The 16378-nt window shown below is 43.0% G+C and overlaps 1 protein-coding gene across 3 annotated transcripts in view; it reads right to left on the minus strand.

The window, feature by feature from the left end:
* Positions 1 to 16378, minus strand: part of prr12b (proline rich 12b) — a 43434-nt gene that overhangs the window by 22919 nt on the left and 4137 nt on the right. For all 3 annotated transcript variants that reach the window (XM_061701081.1, XM_061701079.1, XM_061701082.1), the window contains exons 2-4: positions 10107 to 10258; positions 4921 to 5082; positions 236 to 4689 (exon numbers count right to left, since the gene is read on the minus strand). In XM_061701081.1, the coding sequence (XP_061557065.1) occupies positions 236 to 4689; positions 4921 to 5082; positions 10107 to 10258 (4768 nt within the window). The remainder of the gene's footprint in view (positions 1 to 235; positions 4690 to 4920; positions 5083 to 10106; positions 10259 to 16378) is intronic.

Here is a 16378-nt window from a genome sequence, read left to right on the forward strand (position 1 = left end):
AAAATAGTTATGTGCTGGACATAATACCTGTATATGCACCATTTAGCTATTGTTCAGAGAAAAATTAAAGTCGACTAAAAATCCAAATATTACTAATAATCCAATAAATGTATCATCATCAACCCTGATTTAACATTACAGTACTCATGGTGGAGGGACTTAATAATAATAATAATAACTTCAATACATACAATAACTTCCATTTTTATAGCGTACTTTGTCTAGTTCACAGTACCTTGATGGGGCTGCCCGAATCTTGTTGCAGATGTTGGGCTGGTATCTGCATGTGTCGTTGGTAATCATGTTGCTGTTGTTGGTGATGCATTTGGCGGTGAGAGGAGGGCACATGATGATGCAAGAGATGTCCTTGTTCCTGTTGTGATATGTGGTGTTGGTCTAACCGTTGTCTGTGGTGTTCATGTGGATGCTGTTGGAGATGCTGCGGTTGGCTGACGTGTTGCTGTTGCTGCTGCTGCTGCTGCTGCTGCTGATATGGGAGGTTGTGTGCTTTGTTTACATCTTGATGAATCTCCATGAGCCCTTCCTCTCTCTTACCTCGACCTCTACCCCTGCCGCGACCCCTTCTACTTTCCCCAGCTGCTGATCCCATCAGGCCTCGGCAGTAAGAAGGCTCTGGAAGAGGACGTATCCGTGGTCTACCTCGAGGGCGAGGAGGGCCTTCACGTTTTGGTTTTGTTGGTTTCCTCCCTCTTTTCTTTGGCCCATCCTGGGGGAGGAGTGGTTGAGAATGTCCAAGGGAAGAATAGCAGAAGTCCATGTCACCCATCAGTGGACTGAGCCCACTAACTCCTGATGCCACACTGGACTTTCGACAGCTAGAAACCAAGTCAGGGATTAGGTCAGGAAGGCGTCGACTGTTTAGACGTATATCAGCTGGACCATCAGCTTTTTCTTCATCATCTTCAAATTCATATTCTTGTGCATAATTTTTCTTTGTTAGAGGTTGTGGCTCACGTCGCTGTTTAAGCAAGTGAAATGAGCTGGTCTTCAGCAGTTTTTTGGGTCGAGATGAACAAAAGATTGCTGAGGTCATACCAGTACTACTTGAACCTCCACCAACTCCCACAGATCCTGTCATTTTGTTGACCGAGTCTTGAGGAGCAGGATTCAATCCCATAGCAGGGGTCTGGGATTGTATGAGGCCAAGTTGATCAGTATTCACAGTTGAGGGCAGATCATGTGTCTTCATAGAATCAATATCTAAATTCAGATTTGCATTTCCTGATGCAGAGAAACTGTGGCAATATTGTTCATAACCTTGATCTCCATGATGACTAACCAGACCATAACGTTGTCCAGCACCACCACTTTTTAGGACGTCCATGCTTTCTTGCCTACGACCTTGGGTAATGTTCTCTTGGGCAGCCTGTCCAGTGGCAGAATCCCTGACACAACTAGACTTATAATTTGCTGAACAAAATATGTCATCCATTCCTGGAAAGAAAGACCGGTCTTCATCATTTAAGAGAGAGTCTGAAAAGCAAATAGATGTTAAAGATGTAAAGTGCTCCTGTTGCTGATTTTGATGCAGTCTTGTTTTTCCACCTGGGCTAACAGTGTCAAACTGATGTGGCTTAAGTCTATCTAGCTGGGTGTGTGACAGATGCTTTTCTGTCTCTCTTGGTTGGGACTGTTGCAGTTGTTGGGGGGTTCCTATATTTCCTGCCATCATTTCCTGTGACTGTGGATGAGCTAAATGGGAGTGGGAAAGTTGATGGTGACTGTGTGCTCGCTGTTGGTGGTGGGCATGGCTCTGTGATTGGTTGACGTGGTGCAAGTGAGAGGTGGTTGGTAAACCCATATCTGGTTCAGAAAGAAAGCCATGAAGCTCTGGGGCTGTTCGTTGGGGATGGTGGTGGGATGACAGATTGTGCTGTTGTCTATGTCTTTCTCCAACAACACAATCACCTTCTGTAATATTAGCACCAATCCTGATGCCATGTCTATCGAGCGCTCCTCCACTATCTCTTCTCCTTGGCTGTGAAAGAGGTTGGTCCAACATATCTAGAGTGGACACTGAATTCTGGCTTATTTGGCTTTGATCTCTTGGTGCTCCAAGGCTATAGTGTGTATCCAAACTCTGATTCTGTAACTGGAGTTCCAGCTGCGAGGACTGACTCTGTGTATGGGAATCCACCCCTGTCAGCCCTGCTCCTCTAGATGACCCCATGATACCTTGCTGGCTCAAAGGATGTTGCTGTGGTGCTTGCTGGGCGTCCATTTTAGTCCGAGACATGACAGAATGCAGCATCTGAGTTTGCTGAGGACAGTCTGGTGGCGAATTTAACATCTGGTGCGAAACCTGGTTTTGTCTTGCCTGCTGCACATCTGTTGTATTGCACAAGTAGGAACTATCTGTTCTATCTGAAGACTTTTTTAGCTCCATGTGAGGATGCTGTGGATGAGGATTATTTTGCTGGGAATGATGGGAGGGCTGTGTGTGCTGAGAGAGTTGGGATTGGTGACATTGTTGTTGAGAATGGGGTGACAGGTGTGCGATATGGTGGGAATGTTGAGAATGTGGGTGCTGCGTGTAGGGGTCCCCTCTTCCATAATGACCCACAGAAACCAGGGAGTCGTGTTCTGATTGATGTGAGTGGTTAGTATGTGAAAGAGAGTCTGCGACCCCTCCTACACCTTCACTAGTGGATTTCGACATTGACAACTCAGTCTTAGTCTGCTGTTGCTTCTTCTGTGATATTTCTAATTGACTATTCAACCCACTTGTTACTTCACTAATAGATGTTTCAGGGTCTGAACTGCTAGTAGTGCTATTTGTACGAATTACACTGTGAAGGTGGTAACGCTCCTCTGAGATCTTGTTCATGTCATAAGTCACTCCTTTGGCTTCTTTATCTTCCGTTAGTGGGAGCTGTTGTGGTATCTGCAGAGAAGGTTGATGATGCTGGTCAGAATGAGAAGTTGAACTTTGTGTACGTAGTAATTGCTGGATGAGGAAATCATCATCTTCTTCCTCCTCTTGAGAATGCTCAATCCCAAGCGTTTTGGTCTGTGTTTTTGGTTTGGGTGGAGTTGAGTGGTAGGACGGTTGGCGTGTTTCAGTGAAACCTTGTGATGATGCTATAAATGTGGGTGAGAGCATGGAGGTATTATGATATTTGCTGGCCCCTGAGCCTCCAGGTGATTGTGCGGGTCGCACAGAAGCAGGAGAGTGCAACCCAGAGTGGACGGCAGTAGAACTGATAGAAGGTGAGGGACTAGACTCATTCAAGTGGTATGAACTGCTGCCTCCACTGCCAACACTGGCAACCGCACTTCCTGAACCTGCTGATCCAAGTGCGGTATCAAGTGTGGCAACTCCTGATGACCCACTTCCCGTTGATCCTGCAGTATTCCCATACCCTAAAGAAGGACTCTCTGCTCTTCTCTGAGAAGCTGAACTAAAGTTTGAGTCCTCAAATACAATTTCTGCTGAGAATGAGCGTCCACCTGAGCCTAAATCAGTGAAAGCCTTCCCTCCATTCCCCCTCGATCCAGAGTTAATGTCGCGTGTATTAGGGGAACTAAAGCCACCACAAGACTGAGTCATGTGAGTTGATGCTGGCTGGTGAGGAGAGTATGACTGGGCTTGTTGCTGGGGAGGGGTCAGCCCTGGTAGGCTTGTGCTAGATTTAGCTCCAGGTGGAGAACCATATGTAGAGAGGCATGGTTTAGTCGTTGACTGGGCTGATGACACCACTGGTAAAGGAGGTGGTACTGGTGCTGACTGAGGTGGGGGCTGCTGACGAGAGGGAGCTGACAAGGTTCCAGTGTTGGCCTTTGGGTTTGAAGATGATGAAGAAGAGTTTGACGAGGCTGATGGTGGCGTGTGTGAGGTTCGAGAAGATGATGATGCTGAGTTTGATGAAGAGTAGCTACAAGTAGAGCTCTTGGTTTCTTTAGTACCAGATGAGGAGGAGGCCGAGCTGGAGGAAGAAGAAGTGTAGGGTGTTTGTATATTAGGTCGATATGTCTGTGACTCTGACTGTGGTATAGGTTTGGGATCTGAGGGTGGACTCTGCTCTCCCAAGGGACTACAGGACACACCAGCATGACGGTGTTGGCTTGGTATTTGCTGGTAGCCCACGGACCCACCGCAATTGATATATTGTTGTAGTGAAAGTGTTGTGGAATTGACTGGGGACGAACGTTGGTAATGCTTAATAACGGTATCCTGCCTGGGAATTGCCCTCTCCTGTGGAGGAAGTGGCTGAGGAGGGGTTGTGGGTATCAGGGCTGGTGTGGTGGAGAACATGGAGGCATTATAGAGCTGAGAGGACTGGTTGTGGAGTTGGGAGGACAGCAGGTTAAACTGAGGAGGGGGCAGGTGGCAACTGGAGGAGGTGGGCGGGGCATGGTTTTGAGGAGGTGGTGGTAGCTCCTGGGAGCTACGGTAGGCGCTACTTTGGGAAGAGAGCAGCCGATCAAATCCCAAGCTAGACTGGGAAGGCGTTTTAATGTGCAGCAAGGGATCATGGGGGGACAACAAACCATTGGAAGTTGGGCTGAAGGTGGGTGTGTCCTGGAGGGATAGTGAAGGAGTGAAGGAGTGTCCGGAGAAGGAGCCAGGATGCTGGTATGCAGAAAGGGCTGAGGAGGAAGGGAAGGAGCTGGAACCCGGAAGAGCTCCTGAAATGAAGAGCTCTGTTGGGGCCGGTGTGTGCATTGCTACAGGACACAAATCAACATTACATGGATAGTGTCAATCAATAAAAGTCACAGTTCTGATTCAACACAATAGTAAAGACATTTGAACTCTAATAATTTTATATTTTCCAAAACAAAACTATTTGTCTTGAAACTACTCTTTTGAAATCAAATGATCATTTACAGTACATTTCAATATTTTACTTGTTTTTTTGCGTTACACTAGGATTACCCGAACATGCTGACACTTACCAGACTGCCAAGAGGGAGGACGAAACTGTGTGAGGAGGGAAGAAGCAGAGGGTGGGGGCTGTGGACCACGGGAATCCAAAGCTGAAATCAGATTCATGACGGATGGATCAGGACCCGAGGGGCCTGAGTGGTGGAGACTGGCATCAAACAGCCCTGACAGGCCTGGCAACAAACCACATTCATGATGTTTTACATGAGAATTTGAAAAAGAGAAAGAACCTTGTTAAAATTCACAACAAAGTCTGTTCCTTTTCTTTCTTATTTCTACATTCCTCGAAAAGGGTTCATTGGTACGAGTACATTTTTTGGGCTGTTTTTTATTATTGGATGCGGTGTCTGACGGCACAGCAATGCTACTCAAGTCAACCGTATCGTTGAAATGTTGTTCAATAAAGATAGTTTAAAAAAGAACAAAGCATTTCAACTCGAGGCACAACGCCACAATGGTAAACGGCAATTTTGACGCTCCCTTGCGTTTTGAACGGCATGAACAAGGCATTCAAAATGCAGTGTAAAAAGGCTTTTACGGATAAGGCACGCACACACGAGCGCACGCGCGGTGTGGGTCGAGTCCTCCGTCAAACTGCCTCACCGAACCCCTGGGTTTCGATCGAACCCAGGTTAAGAACCACCGGATTAGTGTTCACGTTTGATTGGCACAACGTCCGCCCTATACGGAAGTCAAAGATAGAGTCTAAAAAAAGACGCACACGCATGAATGGATAAATAAAAATAGCAAACGGCACGTCGATCATTGTAACGGAGTAAAAGTATTGATCCTTCTTCACATAAATACTCAAGTAAAAGTACGGTGCATTTAAAGTACTCTGACAAGTACAGTCGATCGAAAATGTTACTTGAGTAAATATGACGGAGTAAATGTAACGCGTTACTACCCACCTCTGGATACTGGTTATAAAGAACCCCAAGTAAAATGTTCATGTTAGTCCATTCTGCGGGCTGCTAAAAAAATGGATGTTCATAATTTGGAAACCCGTTATTTAAACAATGCAAACTTTTTTGACCCAGCCCCCTAAAAGAATCAGAATCGAGAATCGTTTGGACCCGTAATAGAAATGAGGAACCGGAATCGCTCAAATTCAAACGATGCCCAACCCTAGTTGTGACACGCGTTGCTTTTCTTGGTGTGTGGTGTCCGGTCTTTGACGTGTACCAGCCTTTGTCCCAGGGTGTAACCAGGTTTGAAGTGTACCGGAATCTTGTGTTGTTTGAAAGTCCCACTTTACACATGGTATTGCATACCCATACAAACAACTGGATGGCTACTCTAAATGTGAACTTTATTCCTAATTTTTCTTTCAACTGCTAAAGTCTGCACTAAATATTTCAATATCGAGTGTTACAGGAACTCTATGTGCATCTCCTGTCATAAAGAGACCACCCAGCATCAGGGCTTTAATGAGGAGTCTTTGAATTTCAGTGAGCTCTCAATGGTTTACAACTTTGAACAGAAAGTAGAAATTTCAAACTGAATTTACATTTTTACTGCCAAATTTAAGCCAGCTCATTGGGTTTCAAGTCAGAAAATTATCATGTATTACATTTACCCACTAAAATATTTTTTTAATGTTCAAGAACGCAACATAAATACTGTCTCTATACATGGATATCTTAATCGATTAATTTTTTGTAAAACAGTAACTTTGAAACCATGGATAAAAACAATAATTCTAAGCAATAAAAACATAATTTCAATTAAAGCTATTACATACTGCTCGATTAACCACTAGGGAAACAGGAATGATTTTGTCAATGACTAATTATGTTAATTTAGGGCAGTACTATTTGCAGTGTAACCATTGAACTATGAATCTAAACAGTGTCTTTAATATTATAACTCATTAAAAGAATTTAAAGAAATGAGACAAATCTAGAGCTGCGGATTTGTTGAATGGATCCAGATTGCCAAAAGACATAAGGACAAAACACAAATGGGGTATAAGGTTAATTAACAGAAATATATGAATAAGTACAGAACAAGTAAATAGAATGTAAATCAAAAGAAAGTAAAAAATAAAGACACAAAACATTTAGGGCTCTATTTTTGTGGATGGCATAAATCTGGCATGGCGAGTGGCGTAAATCTGCGCGGAGGCGTGTTAGACCAAGTGTTGCTGATTTGTAGACAAGCTCAAGGGCTGTGTTTAAAAAAAAAAGGAGTTTTGCGCCATGAACACAATCGAATTCAAACCTGACCAATCGAAGCGACTACTCTCATTCCCTATAAATGTCGTGCGCGAGTAGCGCTCTGAAACTCTTGGATATGCTGAAAGACGATATGGATATTCTCGAATCCGGGAGGTCGAAGCGCGCAAAGTTCATACGGAACTGCAAACAGACCTCCACGGGTGTATTATGTAAAGGAGATCACAAACAGCTGTGCCATGAATTGGGCACTTGAAGACCGCCCCCCACCCCCGATCGTTCATGTTCCCCCTGTGCCATCCAGTGGGATGATTTACAATGTATACAAATTATGATAATAACAATAAAATGCTGATGGTTTGGCACGGTGGACGACTGGTTAGAGCGTCTGCCTCACAGTTCTGAGGACCGGAGTTTGCATGTTCTCCCCGTGCCTGCATGGGTTTTCTCCGGGCACTCCGGTTTCCTCCCACATCCCAAAAACATGCATGGTAGGTTAATTGAAGACTCTAAATTGCCCGTAGGTGTGAATGTGAGTGCTAATGGTTGTTTGTTTATGTGTGCCCTGCGATTGGCTGGCAACCAGTTCAGGGAGTACCCCGCCTCCTGCCTGATAAAAGCTGGGACAGGCTCCAGCACGCCCGCGAGCCTTGTGAGGATAAAGCAGCTCAGAAAATCGATGGATGGTGATGCTGATGTTCAAAGAATTTATTTCGACAATGATTCAGAGGGTTTGATGCCCACTGTTCACATACAACCCCAATTCCAATGAAGTTGGGACGTTGTGTTAAACATAAATAGAAACAGAATACATCCGTCCATCCATTCATTTTCAATACCGCTTATAGGGTCACGGGGCGCTGGAGCCTATCCCAGCTGACTTCAGCCGAAAGGCGGACTACACCCTAAACTGGTCGCCAGACAGTCGCAGGGCACATGTAGACACAGACAACCATTCGCACTCACAGTCACACCGTCACTGAGTGGGAACTGAACCCACGCTTTTTGCAGCCAAGTCAGGCGAGCGTACCACTACACCATCAGTGACCTGAAACAGAATACAATTATTTGCAAATCATGTTCAACCTGTATTTAATTGAATACACTACAAAGACAAGATATTTAATGTTCAAACTGATCAACTTTATTGTTTTTAGCAAATAATCATTAACTTAGAATTTTATGGCTGCAACACGTTCCAAAAAAGCTGGGACAGGTGGCAAAAAATAAAGTTGAGGAAAGCTCATCAAACGCCTGTTTGGAACATCCCCACAGGTGAACAGGCTAATTGGGAACAGGTGGGTGCCATGATTAGGTATAAAAAGAGCTTCCCTGAATTGCTCAGTCATTCTCAAGCAAAGATGAGGCGAACAAGTGCGTGAGAAAATAGTCAAACAGTATAAGGACAATGTTCCCCAACGTACAATTGCAAGGAATTTAGGGATTTCATGATCTACGCTCCATAATATCATCAACAGCTTCAGAGAATCTGGAGAAATCACTGCATGCAAGTGGCAAGGCCGAAAACCAACATTGAATGCCCGTGACCTTCGATCCCTCAGCCGGCACTGCATCAAAAACTGACATCAATGTGTAAAGGATATCACCACATGGGCTCAGGAACACTTCAGAAAATCAATGTCAGTAAATACAGTTCGGCGCTACATCCGTAAGTGCAACTTAAAACTCTACTATGCAAAGCAAAAGCCATTTCTCAACAACACCCAGAAATGCCGTCGGCTTCTCTGGGCCCGAACTCATCTAAGACGGACTGATGCAAAGTGGAAAAGTGTTCTGTGGCCCGACGACTCCACATTTCAAATTGTTTTTGGAAATTGTGGACGTCGTGTCCTCCGGGCCAATGAGGAAAAGAACTATCCGGACTGTTATGGACGCAAAGTTCAAAAGCCAGCAACTGTGATGGTATGGGGCTGTGTTAGTGCCAATGGCATGGGTAACTTACACATATGTCAAGGAACCATTAATGCCGAAAGGCACATACAGGTTTTGGAGAAACATATGCTGCCATCCAAGCAATGTCTTTTTCTTGGATGCCCCTGCTTATTTCAGCAAGACAATGCCAAACCACATTCTGCACGTGTTACAACAGCGTGGCTTCGTAGTAAAAGAGTGCGCGTACTAGACTGGCCTGCCTGCAGTCCAGACCTGTCTTCCATTGAAAATGTGTAGCGCATTATGAAGCGTAAATTAGTGTCCTCAGTTCCCAAACGTTTGTTGAATGTTGTTAAAAGAAAAGGTGATGTAACACAGTGGTAAACATGACCCTGTCCCATCTTTTTTGGAACGTGTTGCAGCCATAAAATTCCAAGTTAATGATTTGCTAAAAGCAATCATGTTTATGAGTTTGAACATTAAATATCTTGTCTTTGTAGTGTATTCAATTAAATTTAGGTTGAACATGATTTGCAAATCATTGTATTCTGTTTTTATTTATGTTTAACACAACGTCCCATCTTCATTGGAATTGGGGTTGTATATAATTTTGGTGTGTTGTATTTATGTATGGATTACATCCGCCACACATCCTCGGAGCTCAGAATATGTCTGGTTGTGCCCTGATCATATTCATCAAAATCACTTTAGACCAGCGGTTTACCTACTGCGCCGGACTTAGACTTGGTCTCAACAAGTGTAAGTTTAGACATACTTTCTGCCACCAAAGTGTCACTGCGCAGGGAGCATGACAAGGGACACACCCTTGTTGCGCAGGTACGCACAACTTTGTGCAGACTGGTCTGCCAAATTGCCAAATGCGCAGTGAGCCTTGCGCTTGCATAAAAATTCCTTGTGTGTTTTTGACATACTTGGCAAATAAAGAGGATTCTGATTCTAATTAGGATTGTGATCAAGATACGGCGATTTGTGTGCGGTCTACGAAGATAGAGCCCTTAATCTGTTAATCACCATAGACCATTATCTATCAAACAGATTGTTCATCTTTATAAATCTTAACATTGTCAAAAAAAACTGTTTAATTTAAATGCGAGCCATTTCCTTACCTAGTGTACGTCCACCCCAGGCCCCACCCTGTCTGGAGCCTCCTGGGTGGTGGTTGGTTGCATAGCCCTGGAGTGGGTGAGGGCTACCATAGGCTTGCCGGTGGAGCAGCTCTGAGTCAGTGTGGGATGACCTCGCACTCCCGTACATGAGGCTGAAGACACATGATAATAATAAAAGTTATTTCATAAACCACCCAGAGTGCACAGTCTTTGATTTTGAGCAGTTTCAGAAAACAAAACAATTAAAAACAAGCATGTCAATCAATTTAAAATTGTCTATCAGGTAACAAGTTCTGGTCCAAAATGTATGCACAGGACCGGCAATAAAATGATGATGTACAGTATGTCAAACCAATGCTCCTTTACACTAAGCAGTTAAATCACTTCTAGCTCTAAGACACGACTAAACATTCTTTGACCTCAATAAAACAACAAAACATGTTTTTGTTTTTTTTTGGTCCAAAGTTTTGATTTTGAAGTATACATACCAGACACCATGAAATTTGACATTGGAAATAAATTAAATATCACACATACAGTACAATTACAGTTCAATGATAGCTAGATGATAATCAGGTGTATCTTTGGTTCATTTGTTGTATAGTTGGTATAATAGACACACTTAAAAGTCATTCCTGAGCTTCCCGCTATGACTTTTTCCCTCCCAGCCAATGGAGAGGGAAGGGTTTATGATTAACAGCCGTATAATGAGATGTGCTTTCTTGGATGAAATAATTCATAGATGCCTGGACATTTCTGCAGGAAGTCAGCCACAGATGGATCCGGAATGCAAAAGTTACTTTCTCAGGTGTATTGCAACAAAGGGCGTAAAGTGTGATGCTGATGACCTTGAGGGTAAATGAAGACAAAGTCGGCTTGTACCGTGAACCGGAATTCTATTGAGATTTGTGGGAAATACATGTATTGTATTTGGCCTTCTTGTGTGTAATAATGCCATGGATAATTTGCCTTGGAAAATGCCAGATACAATACTGATTGCATTCTGCTCATTAATTGGGAGAGTAAATTATAATAAAGTAGTTCAATATAGCCTTTGCTGTGTTGCGCTAATGCTACTGTCTAGTTATCGTAAAATTGGTCTTAACAACAACTGGACACGAGATTAGCAGAATCGGATTTGATCCAATACAATTGATGTATCAGTAATTATGCCTTTAAAAGATAATGATGCTTAGTTTTGATAGGTGTCTGATAAGTGCAGTATTAATTAAATACCATGGTTAGATATGTGGGTGCAGGTTTTAGTCCTCCACTCGTACTACTACTACTACTACTACAATATACTGAGCTGTTCCACACTCTCACTCTAATGCCCGCCCGAAACTGTGCGATGCAGTGGACCTCGATTGGACCGGACCGTTAAAAAATAAAATAACAATTGGACATCCCCACATTGAACAATTGGATATATAGACTCCCTGAAGAACTAGCCTGTATAGGGTTTTGATGCTGTACATACAGTTTATTGTACTTTATCACATTTATTAAACCATAAAAATCATTGTTTTTACGCTTTCATCAAAACACCCGCTTGATTAAAAACAAGTTACAAGTAGTTAAAAACAAGATCTTCGCCAAATAAACACTCTGGTCCGAAGCCGCTATATTTACAGGTATGTGTGTAAACGATGATGTCACAGCATCATAGATTCATATATTCGGATTCATGGTTAACATGACGTAACCTTATTTCTGATCGGTATGGAAAAAGAACGCCTCGGGATCCCCCCGGAAGAGCTGGATGAAGTGTCTGGGGAGAGGGAAGTCTGGGGTTACCTGCTAAAGCTACTGCCCCCGTGGCCTGACCTCAGATCAGCGGAAGAAAATGGTTTGATGCATGGATGGAACATATTTTACATGATAAAAATAATCCCCATGGCACACCAAGCAAACAAAAATGTCACAAAGAGATAATACATAGGTTAATTACCTACTTAATGTACCTTCTTCCATTTAGTGAAAGAGCATTTAATTGTTCTGCCTCTCACTATACATCGTTGGCATATATAGTTGAAGATACATTATTTGTAGTAAGTAAAACATTTTTCGGATTGGATAGTTATTAATTCCTCATGGCACTTAATGCCACTGGTTGGGATTCACTGACCTAATCATTATAATTGCATAATGAATCATTGTTATTCATTTATTGTTGTTGTTATTTTAGCAAATAATCATTATTTTATGGCTGCAACACGTTCCAAAAATGCTGGGACAGGGTCATGTTCACATCACTTTTTCTTTTAACAACATTCAATAAACGTTTGGGAACTGAGGACACTAATTGTTGAAGCTTTGTATGTGGAATTCTTTCCCATTCTTGCTTGATGTACAGCTTCAGATGTTCAACAGTCTGGGGTCTCCATTGTTGTACTTTACATTTTATAATGCGCCACACATTTTCAATGGGAGGCAGGTCTGGACTGCAGGCAGCCCAGTCTAGTACCTGCACTCTTTTATAACGAAGCCACGCTATTGTAACACATGCAGAATGTGGTTTGGCATTGTCTTGGTGAAATAAGCAGGGGCGTCCATGAAAAAGATGTTGCTTGTATGGCAGCATATGTTTCTCCAAAACCTGTATGTACCTTTCAGCATTAATGGTGCCTTCACAGATGTGTAAGTTACCCATGCCATTGGCACTAACACAGCCCCATACCATCACAGATGCTGGCTTTTGAACTTTGCGTCCATAACAGTCCAGATGGTTCTTTTCCTCTTTGGCCCGGAGGACACGACGTCCACAATTCCCAAAAACAATTCTAAATGTGGACTCGTTGGACCACAAAACACTTTTCCACTTTGCATCAGTCCATCTTATATGAGCTCGGGCCCAGAGAAGCCTGTGGTGTTTCTGGGTTTTGTTGATAAATGACTTTTGCTGAGCATAGTAGAGTTTCAAGTTGCACCTACGGATGTAGCGCCGAACTGTAGTTACTGACATTGGTTTTCTGAAGTGTTCCTGAGCCCATGTGGTGATATCCTTTACACATTGATGTCGGTTTTTGATGCAGTGCCGCCTGAGGGATCGAAGGTCACGGGCATTCAATGTTGGTTTTCGGCCTTGCCGCTTACATGCAGTGATTTCTCCAGATTCTCTGAACCTTTTGATGGTATTATGGACCGTAGATGATGAAATCCCTAAATTCCTTGCAATTGTACGTTGAGGAACATTGTCCTTAAACTGTTCGAATATTTTCTCACGCACTTGTTCACAAAGAGGTGAACGTTGCCCCATCTTTGCTTGTGAATGACTGAGCAATTCAGGGAAGCTCCCTTTATACCCAATCATGGCACCCGGGTGCTTTGACGGGTGTTTTGATGAGCATTCCTAAACTTTCTCAGTCTTTTGTGCCACCTGTCCCAGCTTTTTTGGAACATGTTGCAGCCATAAAATTCTAAGTTAATGATTATTTGCTAAAAACAATCATGTTTATCAGTTTTAACATTAAATAGCTCGTATTTGTCGTGTATTCAATTAAATATAGGTCGAACATGATTTGCAAATCATTGTATTCTGTTTTTATTTATGTTTAACACAACGTCCCAACTTCATTGGAATTGGGGTTGTATATAATTTTGGTGTGTTGAGATAGTTCTTATAATAAAAATAATGCTGATAAACCTGTATCTTTTCCTTTTTTTGCAACAAAGGCAGGGAAATTATATTTCATGATTTTATTATTATTGTTATTATTGCAATGAGAACTCACCTTGTCAGCTTAACCTGTGCATCATACACATGTATACCCAGTGTTAGGGAATAACAAATTACAAGATAATGAAATTTAATTACAAAATTTATGTAATTGTCATTGGGTAAATTACTAGAAGAAAATGTGTAATTAAATTGCAGTTGCTGTTGGAAATTACAATTTTAGTTATATTTGAAAAACTGCTGCAAAAGCCCAGATTTATCAATCACAAGCTAACGCTTGTGATTGCCGTTCTCTGGTCATGTCCCATTCTGCTGTCGTCTCTACAAGCTCTTAGTTGATTTGAGAGGTTTGCTTAGGTCAGACTCACATTGTAAAGTTTAACTTTTGAACACAAAAGAATATTTTGGGGACTTCTTTTATGGACCATTAATGCCATCACTTATCCAAGTTGTCATATGAAGCTAAATCTAAATTGTCTAAATGTTGCATATTTGTCATTAGGTCAACATGGTATCATGCTTTCCTCATGCCTTTGACAGTGTTGGGAAGATGACTTTGGAAATATATTTGGTTAAAATTACAAGTTACCCTGTTGAAAATGTAACAGTGGCCTATTTCAATTACTTTCTCAAAGTAATACAGTATAAATATTACACTTGATTACATTGTGATTAATGTTCTTCATTTTGAATGAATGCGTCAACAGGACCCTTGGGTGTTTCCTCTAAAAATTGGAATAAACCATAGATCATGTTTTGAAATTTAACCACATATTTGTTATTTACACAAATAATAAACTGATTACAAAACATGATGAACTCATAATCAACATAATGAAATTTGTTTGTTGCATTATATGTGTACGGCATGTGGAAAACCACCATAGCATACCATGTAGACCTAATGACAAATGTGCTCAATTTAGACTATCGCTTCATATGACAACCCCGATAAGTGAATGTTGCATAAAAAAGTCAAAAATTATAAAGATGAAACTGTTCAAAATCCACTGCAATTTGATGTGTTCAAAAGCGTCACTTATGAGTCTAACCTTTTCAAAATCTCACACAAACGATTAGATTGCACCACAAGGTGGCACTTGGAGGTCATATTTGGAATAATATTTCATGTTTGCGACACATGACCAAAGAGAGCCAATCACAACTGCCGGCTTTAGAAGGAGGAAGTAATTAAAAAATAAATAATAATAATCCATCCATTTTCTGAGCCGCTTCTCCTCACTAGGGTCGCGGGCGTGCTGGAGCCTATCCCAGCCATCAACGGACAGGAGGCGGGGTACACCCTGAACTGGTTGCCAGCCAATCGCAGGGCACAAAGAAACAAACAACCATTTGCACTCACATTCACACCTACAGGCAATTTAGAGTTGTCAATTAACCTACCATGCATGTTTTTGGGATGTGGGAGGAAACCGGAGTGCCCGGAGAAAACCCACGCAGGCACGGGGAGAACATGCAAACTCCACACAGACGGGGCCGGGGAATGAACCACGGTCCTCAGAATTGTGAGGAAAACGCTCTAACCAGTCACCTACTGTGCTGCCATATTTATTTATATACTCATTTCAATTCTTGTTATCATCTTATTATTAGTGTAAAGAACAAATATGTGGCTAATTCCAAAATAATGATTGATGGGTTTCTTCCACTCTCTGTGAGGTCCTGTTGATGCATTCATTCAGAACTAAGATTTAAATGTAAAGGTTGAGGTTTAGAGGTGCTGAGCTCTTGGCCGAGCAAGATAAATCATCCATCCATCCATCCATCCATTTCTACCGCTTATCCGAGGTCGGGTCGCGGGGGCAGTAGCTTTAGCACGGATGCCCAGACTTCCCTCTCCCCAGTCCACTTCATCCAGCTCTTCCGGGGCGTTCCCAGGCCAGCCGAAGGATGTAGTCTCTGCAGCGTGTCCTGGGTCGTCCCTGTGGTCTCCTCCCGGTGGGACGTGGAACACCTCACCAGGGAGGCATCCAGGAACCATCCGAATCAGACGCCCCAGCCACCTCATCTGCCTCCTCTTGATGTGGAGGAGCAGTGGCTCTACTCTGAGATCCTCCCGGATGATCGAGATTCTCACCCTATCTCGAAGGGAAAGCCCGGACACCCTGCGGAGGAAACTCATTTCGGCCGCTTGTATCCGGGATCTTGTTCTTTCAGTCACGACCCACAGCTCGTGACCATAGGTGAGGGTAGGATCGTAGATCGACCGGTAAATCGAGAGCTTCGCCTTTCGGCTTCGCTCCTTCTTTACCACAACGGATCGATACAAAGTCCGCATCACTGCAGACGCTGCACCGAGCCGCCTGTCAATCTCCCGTTCCATTCTTCCCTCACTCATGAACAAGACCCCAAGATACTTGAACTCCTCCACTTGGCGCAGGATCTCATCCCTGACCTGGAGAGGGCACGCCACCCTTTTCCAACTGAGGACCATGGTCTCAGATTTGGAGGTGCTGATTCTTATCCCAGCCGCTTCACACTCGGCTGCGAACTGCTCCAGTGAGAGTTGGAGGTCACGGCTTGATGAAGCCAACAAGAACCACATCATCTGCAAAAAGCAGACATGCAATAC

The sequence above is a fragment of the Phycodurus eques genome, chromosome 16, assembly GCF_024500275.1.
Source record: "Phycodurus eques isolate BA_2022a chromosome 16, UOR_Pequ_1.1, whole genome shotgun sequence".
NCBI classification, from domain to species: domain Eukaryota; kingdom Metazoa; phylum Chordata; class Actinopteri; order Syngnathiformes; family Syngnathidae; genus Phycodurus; species Phycodurus eques.